Below are 11,277 nucleotides of genomic sequence, written 5' to 3'. Positions count from 1 at the left end.
CCTGGACTTAGAGGCCTGGGGGGGTCACACGGGGGTCAACTGGTGTTAGGATCCGTAAGCTGATTGGACCGCATGCTAACCGGCTAATAGAGCGGATAACGAGCACGGCGCTGAAGAATGGTGTGAGATAGGTCAAGTGGCTTTACCCCAACCCGCCGCTAAAGCTGAGTCAAGTCAACACATATATATATATATATATATATATATATATTATATACACTGAGAGTACTTTGTGAAAGTACTCCTTAACTGCAGTCTCTCTCTGTTGCTTTAATAGTCAAATGTTTTAATTCTAAATATCACTCTGAGGTTAAAGCTCAAGCTCCAAACAGAAAACCCGAAATAAACCATGTTTGTCCATCTGCGACCACCGTAGTTATAGTAAAACAAACATGGCGTCCGACAGCGACAGCGACGAGGATTTCGTGAGTTACGGGACTCCTCTGGAGCCTCTGGAAGAAGGTACAGTTACTGTTATTATATTACTATTAAAACATATATAATCCGCTCGTTTTACGACTGTTTCATGTTGCGAGAAATTAGCCTAAACGGTCACTTTAGGATGCTAAGCTAACGAGCTAACAACAAGCGCTGAGTTATTAGCTCATTAGCTTAGCATCGTGGTTTATAACCAGACTTCTTTCATAAATATAAATATATATATGATCTGTTTGTGGTAGACGAGCCGCTGAAGAAGCCCGTCCCGCTCCACGAGCAGACCGTGAAGGACGAGAAGGGCCGGTACCAGAGGTTCCACGGGGCGTTCACTGGAGGCTTCTCAGCCGGGTATTTCAACTCTGTGGGCACCAAAGAAGGTCAGTGATGCTGCTGCAGACGGTCCACTCTAAGTCCTGGACCAGGACCAGGACCTAGAGTGTGTCTCCTGGTTCTTCAGACCTGCTGGAAGCTTGTTTATTTATGGTGACGTGATCATTGAGAAGATAACGTCCCTCTGAACTCATCTCCATAGAATCATGAGAATATAAACATTTTATTACACGTCACAATGTTTGTAAACATTTTATTAAACACCACACTGTTTATAAACATTTTATTACACGGCACAATATTTATAAACATTTTATTACACGTCACACTGTTTATAAACATTTGATTACACAGCACAATATTTATAAACATTTTATTACACGTCACACTGTTTATAAACATTTTATTACACTGCACAATATTTATAAACATTTTATTAAGCACCACAATGTTTATAAACATTGTATTTACACACCACACTGTTTATAAATATTTTATTGTGTGCCACAATGTTTATAAACATTTTATTAAACATCACACTATTTATATACATTTAATTACACATCACAATATTTATAAACATTTTATTACACATCACAATATTTATATACATTTAATTAAACATCACAATATTTATAAACATTTTATTACACATCACAATATTTATAAACATTTTATTACACACCACAATATTTATAAACATTTTATTAAACACCACAATGTTTATAAACATTTTATTACACGTCACACTGTTTTATAAACATTGTATTACATGGTACAATGTTTATAAACATTGTATTTACACACCACACTGTTTATAAACATTTTATTGCGAACCACAATGTTTATAAACATTTTATTGAACATCACAATATTTATAAACATTTTATTACACATCACAATATTTATATACATTTAATTACTCCTATTGTTATTGTTGTCGTCGTCTGTAGGCTGGGCCCCGTCAACCTTTGTGTCTTCACGGCAGCAGAAAGCTGAGAAGCATCATGCCCGACCAGAAGACTTCATGGACGAGGAGGTGACGAGTTACACTGACAAACGGCTCTGTTGATGCAGGTCCAGAGGGACTGACTGTTGTTGTTGTTGTTGTTGTTGTTGTTGTCAGGACCTCGGTGAGCACGGCATCGCTCCCTCAGAGATCAGCACCAGACAGGAGTTCACCTCCAGTCGCAGAGACGCCATCAGAGAAAAGGCGAAAGCCGTCAACGCTCAGTCAGCAACGATACCTGGAGACACTCTGCTGGAGGAGCTGATCGCACCGACCAGGTAAAATATCACACCTGTTACCCGTGCACCAGGTAACATATCACACCTGTTACCCGTGCACCAGGTAACATATCACACCTGTTACCTGTGCACCAGGTAACATATCACACCTGTTACCTGTGGACCAGGTAACCTATCACACCTGTTACCCATGCACCAGGTAACAGGTGTGATTTGTTACCTGTGGACCAGGTAACCTATCACACCTGTTACCTGTGCACCAGGTAACATATCACACCTGTTACCTGTGGACCAGGTAACCTATCACACCTGTTACCTGTGGACCAGGTAACCTATCACACCTGTTACCTGTGGACCAGGTAACCTATCACACCTGTTACCTGTGGACCAGGTAACCTATCACACCTGTTACCCATGCACCAGGTAACCTATCACACCTGTTACCTGTGCACCAGGTAACATATCACACCTGTTACCCGTGCACCAGGTAACCTATCACACCTGTTACCTGTGGACCAGGTAACCTATCACACCTGTTACCTGTGGACCAGGTAACCTATCACACCTGTTACCCGTGCACCAGGTAACATATCACACCTGTTACCTGTGCACCAGGTAACATATCACACCTGTTACCTGTGGACCAGGTAACCTATCACACCTGTTACCCATGCACCAGGTAACAGGTGTGATTTGTTACCTGTGGACCAGGTAACCTATCACACCTGTTACCCGTGCACCAGGTAACATATCACACCTGTTACCTGTGGACCAGGTAACATATCACACCTGTTACCTGTGCACCAGGTAACCTATCACACCTGTTACCTGTGGACCAGGTAACCTATCACACCTGTTACTATCTGATGAACACAGTAAATGAATCTGTCCTGAGGTGTGTTTGTTTCATCCCTCAGGTCATCCATCGGGGTGGAGCTTCTGAAGAGGATGGGATGGAAGGAGGGTCAGGGTGTCGGACCTCGTGTAAAGAGGAAAGCTGGTCGACAGCAGACGGGTACGTCTGAGGGTTCCTGCCCCGGGGAAAGCGGGGAAGGCTTGCGCACCTCACACGGTGGTCACTCCGTCGGCTGTCCCACCTGCGAGGATTAGGTTCCTCTTGGAGGTGTCGGAACAAGACCTTCGGCCTTTTATCTCACCCCGTAGCTGAGCCGTTAGGATTTTGGAATTATTGTCTTTCTGAAAGTCTTGTACAGCTATAAGCCCTGGGCGCTCTCAGTAGGATGTCACCCTAACACCCAGTTTTTTCTATTCAACTTTCGGTGATTTGCTCAAGAGATCTCGTCTTCTACTCTGGATGGTCTCCTCTCTCTGACAGTCCTGCTCTTCTCAGGCTTTCTCAGTCAGCTCTCGCTGTGAGTTTTTTCACAGCAGAAGCGTCTTCTATTCCGCCTCTGAGGGGGTAAGACCCTTAAGGGTCTATAAAAGGAAGTCTATCCCAGTCTCTAGCCTGGAGAAGTCCCACTCTTTCCTGGGAATCTCTCCTTTCTCCCCCTTCTCTGAACACAAATAAACTATTTACATGTGATTTAACTGCAATAAACAGACAAAAGATGCAGAAATAACTACATAATGATTGTAAAAAGTCTGAATTCACCTCAAGACGACACGTAAATAACTTTTAAATACTTTCTGAATGGAGTTTGGTTCTATCGATGCTATGCTAAGCTAACATTGTAGCAGCTCAACACTCAACATAACGTCATCTCGACATAAATACATCAGCGTTGTTATTGTTTGTACCATCTGGTTCATACTCGTATATTTATACTCATAGTGTCATCAGGTCTGTGTACTAATACGAGGTATCGTAGAGCTCTGGGTGAACACATTAGTGTGATTTCCTGTTTTCTACATTGCTGAAGGTGTTCTTGAAGTCACTGATGCTCAGGATGAGTTCTACACAGATTCACATTTCACATATGAACTTGTTTTCATCTGTAAGGTTTCTCTTCTTTCTCTACAGACAGAAGAAGTCGACAATACGGATCTGTGCTGCCCCCTGCTGGATCAGAGGACTCACAGGGGGTGAGACAGCTGGAGGACAGACACACACAGACACACACGGACACACACGGACACACACGGACGCACACGGACGCACACGGATACACACGGACACACACAGACAGACAGACAGACACGGACACACACGGATACACACGGACACACACAGACACACACGGACGCACACAGACACACACGGACACACACGGACACACACAGACAGACAGACACGGACACACACGGACACACACGGACACACACAGACACACACGGACACACACGGATACACACGGACACACACGGACACACACAGACAGACAGACACGGACACACACGGACACACACGGACACACACGGACACACACGGATACACACGGACACACACAGACAGACACATTCAATTATTTTTATGTTTGTTATTTTGTCCATAACTTCTTCAAACGTCTACCAACAGTCCTAAATGTTAAACTGCTGTCGTCCTCTTCATCCAGTCTGTCAAACACTAACATCAATAACAACAATAAATAATATTTATAATCATAATAGATATTTAGATTAATATGATGTAACGTCTTCATCCTTTTAATCAGGATGATGATGATGATGAGTTCGCTCCGGAGGACGTGACGTTTGCCCCAAAGGATGTGACTCCGGTGGACTTCAACCCCAGGCTGGGGGTCCAGGGTCTGGGGTACAGCGGTCTGGATCCGGGTCTGGCTCTGATGGGCCGCGGAGCCCCAGAACACCTGGACCTGTTCAGACCTCAGTCCGAGACCAGGAGCCGTCTGTTCGGAGACAAGAGAGGCTCCAGGAGAGGAGGCGTGGCCGGACAGGTTGGGAGCTCCGCCCACTACAACCAGGTTCTATTAGCAGAGACTCACTGTGACTCTGACGATGATGTCACCTTTCACCTGCAGGCGTTTGGGGTGGGGGCCCTGGAGGATGATGATGACGAAGAGGTCTACCACAGAGACTCCATGTCCAGATACGACACAGTGCTGGGGGGGGAGGAGCCTGGAGATGGACTGTTTGGCTGGACGGCTCCGCAGCAGTACACCAAGAAAAGAGGTAAAACTGAGGGGTCTAGGAGAGTCCAGGAGAGTACCCCTAGTGGACACCAGGAGCATAACATGTACTATTTTATGTTGACAGACAAAAGCAAAGATGCATCTTACATCGGTAAGATCCTGGAGGGATTCACTTTGGCCCAAAACCCATCTGAGGACAAACCGGTGAGCATCCTGAAGACGAAGTCTCCATCTGAACCTGAACGATCTTCACTGATCTGATCCTCTGTCCCTCTGCAGGTCTTCCCCCCCCCCACTCTGCCCAGAGACTACCGTCCCGTCCATCGCTTCCGTCCGTGCCTCGATGCTGCGGGTCTCTCGGGGGTCAGTCCTGCACTGGCCGAGGCTCTGAGGGTCTCCAGGGGCCACATGGTCCCAGAGGAGCCTCAACATGGGGGACGCCACCAGCTGGACTCTGGTCAGAGGAGGACGCTGCTGGGAGAAGACGCCCTGCAAGGTAAAGATTTACATCCTCCATGTGAGCTCTAAACTAATACTGAGGTTAAGTCTATCCTCCATGTGAGCTCTAAACTAATACTGAGGTTAAGTCTATCCTCCATGTGAGCTCTAAACTATTACTGAGGTTAAGTCTATCCTCCATGTGAGCTCTAAACTAATACTGAGGTTAAGTCTATCCTCCATGTGAGCTCTAAACTAATACTGAGGTTAAGTCTATCCTCCATGTGAGCTCTAAACTATTACTGAGGTTAAGTCTATCCTCCATGTGAGCTCTAAACTATTACTGAGGTTAAGTCTATCCTCCATGTGAGCTCTAAACTAATACTGAGGTTAAGTCTATCCACCATGTGAGCTCTAAACTAATACTGAGGTTAAGTCTATCCTCCATGTGAGCTCTAAACTAATACTGAGGTTAAGTCTATCCTCCATGTGAGCTCTAAACTATTACTGAGGTTAAGTCTATCCTCCATGTGAGCTCTAAACTAATACTGAGGTTAAGTCTATCCTCCATGTGAGCTCTAAACTAATACTGAGGTTAAGTCTATCCTCCATGTGAGCTCTAAACTAATACTGAGGTTAAGTCTATCCTCCATGTGAGCTCTAAACTAATACTGAGGTTAAGTCGATCCTCCATGTGAGCTCTAAACTATTACTGAGGTTAAGTCTATCCTCCATGTGAGCTCTAAACTAATACTGAGGTTAAGTCTATCCTCCATGTGAGCTCTAAACTATTACTGAGGTTAAGTCTATCCTCCATGTGAGCTCTAAACTAATACTGAGGTTAAGTCTATCCTCCATGTGAGCTCTAAACTATTACTGAGGTTAAGTCTATCCTCCATGTGAGCTCTAAACTAATACTGAGGTTAAGTCTATCCTCCATGTGAGCTCTAAACTATTACTGAGGTTAAGTCTATCCTCCATGTGAGCTCTAAACTAATACTGAGGTTAAGTCTATCCTCCATGTGAGCTCTAAACTATTACTGAGGTTAAGTCTATCCTCCATGTGAGCTCTAAACTAATACTGAGGTTAAGTCTATCCTCCATGTGAGCTCTAAACTAATACTGAGGTTAAGTCTATCCTCCATGTGAGCTCTAAACTATTACTGAGGTTAAGTCTATCCTCCATGTGAGCTCTAAACTAATACTGAGGTTAAGTCTATCCTCCATATGAGCTCTAAACTATTACTGAGGTTAAGTCTATCCTCCATGTGAGCTCTAAACTAATACTGAGGTTAAGTCTATCCTCCATGTGAGCTCTAAACTATTACTGAGGTTAAGTCTATCCTCCATGTGAGCTCTAAACTAATACTGAGGTTAAGTCTATCCTCCATGTGAGCTCTAAACTAATACTGAGGTTAAGTCTATCCTCCATGTGAGCTCTAAACTAATACTGAGGTTAAGTCTATCCTCCATGTGAGCTCTAAACTAATACTGAGGTTAAGTCTATCCTCCATGTGAGCTCTAAACTATTACTGAGGTTAAGTCTATCCTCCATGTGAGCTCTAAACTAATACTGAGGTTAAGTCTATCCTCCATGTGAGCTCTAAACTAATACTGAGGTTAAGTCTATCCTCCATGTGAGCTCTAAACTATTACTGAGGTTAAGTCTATCCTCCATGTGAGCTCTGTAAGATCTTTGTATGGATCAATACGTTTGATATATAATATAATAATATAATAATAATATAATAGATATATTGTCTGATCAGGTCCCAGTTCAGTCATGGAGCTGCTGAAGCCTGAAGACAGACAGCGACTCCTCAGCATGCGCACCACCTCCTCCTCCACCTCCCCTCTGACCTCCACTAAGACCTCCCAGGATGCCGTGCGGTCGTGGGCGGGGCCGTCGGCGGAGGGTGCCGAGGACTCTGGCCTCCGACAGCAGCAGGAGGCTCTGACGGCGTGGAGAGGAGTCCAGACCTCCTCTCAGACCTTCAGACCCTTTGAGCAGGACCCCACCAAACAGGCCCGCTACGAGCTGTACGTGAACCGCCTGAAGCAGGGAGACAGAGGTAGGAGGACTACATGTCCCATCATGCACTGCAGGAGCCACATCCTACTGAGAGCATGTTAGAACAGAAGATATAAAATAATTAGTGCTGGGATTATATTATCGCACGTTAACGCAGTTTTTTTACCAACGTACATTTATAACAAACACCACACTATGCTACGGCATAGTGTCTGACCAACACACCAACAATAGAAATGACTCATTTAAATGATTGTTTTAGAGTTTTTAAAGTGTTTAGTTTGTAATATGCATAATAATCATATCATTTAGTTATCACTACTGAGAGTTTAACAAACATAAAACATGACGTAGATAGGTTTCAGGTTTCAAGATGTATATTTAAATTCATCTCTGACACACATGAAGATAAAGTTGTGAACAGCGGCTGAATATCTATGATCAGAATCATTATAACTGTGTTATAACTGCTGCTGTGTGAAGAGAATCCTGCTGTTAACAAGAACCTGATGAGTTTAACGTGTTGTTGACCTTTAGTTCATAGAGCAGCACTTTAACACACTACTTTAGATTCATTATGAACTTTAACACAACAATGAGATTAATGGAGATTAAACCTTGTTATCGTTGCCCAGCACTAAAAATCATGAACATGTCAGTAGAAAGAGGTTTTAACACAAGTGGAGACAGAGGTAGGAGGCCTACATGTCCCATCATGCACTGCAGCAGTCTCTGTGTCCCAGGTGGTCTGGAGCAGAGTCTGGACCCGGGTATGACGGAGTGGGAGCGCAGCAGAGAGAGGGAGGAGTTCGTCCGAGCCTCCATCTTGTACAGACCCTCCTCCTCCTCGCTCTCCTCCCGCTTCACCAGAGCCAAGACCCAGGAGGACGAGGACAGCGTGGAGGTCAGCCGGGACCAGGAGGTAAGGGGGTCCCCCTGTAGACCGCCGTCAGCTGGTCTCACCCTCATTAAAGGGACAGTTCAGGTGTTCACAAGCGTGTTAGTGTGAGCTTCTTCTTCATGGATGGACGAATGTTAGACACTAAAGTTTGCAGTTTGTTTGTTTGGTTGTCAGAGCGACGTGGACGACAAACAAGCCGCAGTGAACATGAAGCTGTTCGGTAAACTGACCAGAGAAACGTGTGAGTGGCATCCAGACAAGCTGCTGTGCAAGAGATTCAACATCCCAGATCCTTACACCGGGTACACACACACACACACACACACACTATGTCCTAATATAAGAGTGTAAAGTGAAGTACAGTACTGGAGTAAAGGTACTAGTAAAGGTACTAGTACACACACTGAGGAGGTTCTGTTGGTCCTTCAGGTCCGGTTTGGTCGGTCTGCCCAAAGTCAAGAGAGACAAGTTCTCAGTGTTCAACTTCCTGACTGTGACGGAGCCCACAGGTAACAAGTCTATAGTATGTGTATATATGTATATATATACATATATATATGTGTATATATATATGTATATACACATATATATATATATATATATATACACAGCAATACACCACGGCGCCCTGGTGGTCTACAACACATTCTGTTATTGTCATTTTTATTGATTATAATAATTGCTATTTTTCTATCAACTTTTTTCACTTCTTCATCCTCCTCTTTCTCCTCCTCCTCTTCCTCCTCCCTTTCAGCTCCTCCTCCTCCTATAGACTCTAGTAAGAGGTCCAGGTGGGACGTTTCAGACCAGAAGGAGGAGGAGGACCCGCTGAGTGAACTCCTCGTTGCTGCGAGAAACCAAAGTGAGATCAAAGAGGAGCAGACCTCCTCCTCCTCCTCCTCCAGCACCAAGCAGCAGACGGCTGACTCCGTCGTCAAGGTAACGTGTTAGACTGTGGAGGGTTGATCCTCTGGAGAGCAGGAACCAGGAAGCTTCATGTGTTTCCTCTTCATACAGATTAAAACAGAGGACAATGATGAAGAGGAGGAGGAGGAGGAGAGCAGGCCTCCCATGGATCTGTTCAAGGCCATCTTCAACAGCTCCTCTGATGACAAGTCCTCTTCATCAGAGGGAGAGGAGGAGGAGGAGGAGGAGGTGAAGGACACAAAAGAGGACCAGGTCCTCCCACAACCACGGAACCTCTTCAGCATCAGCTCCTCCTCCTTACCCTCCTCCTCTGTCACCTCCTCCAGCCAGCAGAAAGGTAACAGCAACACCCTTTAATGTCATGGTGACCGTAGACCGCCACGTGACCGTAGACCGTACGTGACCGTAGACCGCCACGTGACCGTAGACCGTACGTGACCGTAGACCGTCATGTGACCGTAGACCGTACGTGACCGTAGACTGTCACCGTACTAATGAAAGGAGTTGACAGACGTTAACTTAGAAGTTTTGATTCTTTCTGTTTCTTTCAAAGTCTCAGTTTCATCTCAGAACTCCACTCAAGTAAAAGAAGAAGAAGAAGAGTTTGGTCCGAAGCTTCCTCCTCCATCAGCTGCTCTCAGTGAGTCATCACACACACACGTCTGACTTCCCGTCTGTCGTCCCGTCTGACTTCCTGTTGTTCTCTGTTCTGCCACAGGAGGCTCCTCCCCCTTCTGCCCCTCCCGTGAGGAGGAGAAACCCAGCAGGAGGAGCAAAGAGAAGAAGAAGAACAACAAGAAGGAGAAGAAGAACAAGAAAGAGAAGAAGAAGGTAGAAAGAGAAGAAGTCACATTTAAACGTCTCGTCTTCCTGGTTGAGTCCTCCGGTGTTAACGCGCCGTGTTTTTATCCCCAGAAGAAGAAACAGAAGAAGAACAAACACAAAGCCAAGAAGAAGAAGAGCAGCGAGGAGGAAGAGGAGAGTGAAGATGAAGCTGCTCAGGTGTCCACACAGGAGCTTCTCAAGAGGTCAGAGGTCATGATTGAATTGATCAGTAAATATTAAAATGAGATCATATATTCTATAACTCTGGACTAAGCTTCTGTTTCTACTGTGATCACGTTAACTCCAGCTGGTTCTACGATGCTCTTATTGTGAAACAGGAAGCTGTCTCTGACCTGTCTGTCCTCTCCCTCCAGACTGAAGACCATCTCGTCCCGTGAGACCTGGTGAAGACGTGTGTCCTCTGTGAGGACGTCAGTCTTCATTCCACACAACAGATCAGCTGTTTGAAATAATAAAGTTTATCATTTTATCTTCATGTCTTTTGTTGTTTTTAATAGTTTTGACTCATTCAGACGTCCGATTAGCTGGAAGGCTAACGGTTAGCTGTCTGTAGTATTATTGATGTAAATGTTGCAGCTGGTAAAGATGGAGCTGATTTTAATGACTTCTCTGTAATAATTCATCTTTTATTAGTTATATGTTCATTAACGTGAATATGAAGGAACTAAAGTCATGAAGTGAAACGTGGAGTATAAGATAGTAAATCTAAGAAGTATTGTGTAACTAAACACAATACATTCAATACTTCCCCCTGAAGTGTAGTAGAAGTATTAATAGTTCTCTCTAGTACACTTCTCACTTTATACTTCTACGTTACACCTTTTTACTGCTCTACATCTATTTGATACTTCTATAAATACTATTATTGTGAGTATTATAAATACTGACGGAGCCCATTCTGACAAATACTTTTGATACTTGAAGTACATTTGCTGCCTAGTAGATGATGCTTGTCTTGGGGGCGGAGCTAAAGGCCTCAGGACCAATCAGGCTTCATCTCATTATGAACTACAGAAATCAATGAGACACTTTGAATTCACAACTTTATTGTTTCAGATTCAGTT

General features: G+C 44.4%; 1 protein-coding gene across 3 annotated transcripts; it reads left to right on the top strand.

Moving 5' to 3' along the window:
* Positions 1-361: 361 nt before the first annotated feature.
* Positions 362-10,688, top strand: gpatch1 (G patch domain containing 1). 3 transcript variants are annotated; one of them, XM_079174016.1, is made up of 20 exons: positions 362-462; positions 681-815; positions 1,722-1,807; positions 1,895-2,055; positions 2,934-3,031; positions 4,001-4,062; positions 4,632-4,874; positions 4,959-5,109; positions 5,194-5,273; positions 5,349-5,565; positions 7,277-7,579; positions 8,283-8,461; positions 8,615-8,742; positions 8,870-8,949; positions 9,195-9,302; positions 9,576-9,704; positions 9,921-10,007; positions 10,086-10,198; positions 10,283-10,395; positions 10,567-10,688. In XM_079174016.1, the coding sequence occupies exons 1-20, from the start codon at positions 393-395 to the stop codon at positions 10,598-10,600; spliced, it is 2,577 nt and encodes an 858-aa protein (XP_079030142.1). In that variant the 5' UTR covers positions 362-392; the 3' UTR covers positions 10,601-10,688. The 3 variants fall into 3 exon arrangements, with proteins under 3 accessions (XP_079030142.1, XP_079030141.1, XP_079030140.1); XM_079174015.1 differs by having other exon boundaries at positions 9,195-9,379; positions 9,458-9,704; positions 10,286-10,395; XM_079174014.1 differs by having other exon boundaries at positions 9,195-9,379; positions 9,458-9,704.
* Positions 10,689-11,277: the final 589 nt, after the last annotated feature.

The sequence above is a fragment of the Pholis gunnellus genome (genome assembly GCF_910591455.1).
Source record: "Pholis gunnellus genome assembly, chromosome: 1".
NCBI classification, from domain to species: domain Eukaryota; kingdom Metazoa; phylum Chordata; class Actinopteri; order Perciformes; family Pholidae; genus Pholis; species Pholis gunnellus.
The sequence above is the reverse complement of the archived record's forward strand: the minus strand, read 5'-3'. Positions and strand labels throughout refer to the sequence as shown.

Bases quoted from the DNA above. Each gene is read 5' to 3' on its own strand.
- gpatch1 (XM_079174014.1), top strand. From the start codon at position 393: ATGGCGTCCGACAGCGACAGCGACGAGGATTTCGTGAGTTACGGGACT. The intron at 5,566-7,276 runs GTAAAGATTTAC...TTGTCTGATCAG, and splicing joins GGGAGAAGACGCCCTGCAAG to GTCCCAGTTCAGTCATGGAG. The intron at 10,396-10,566 runs GTCAGAGGTCAT...CTCTCCCTCCAG, and splicing joins ACACAGGAGCTTCTCAAGAG to ACTGAAGACCATCTCGTCCC.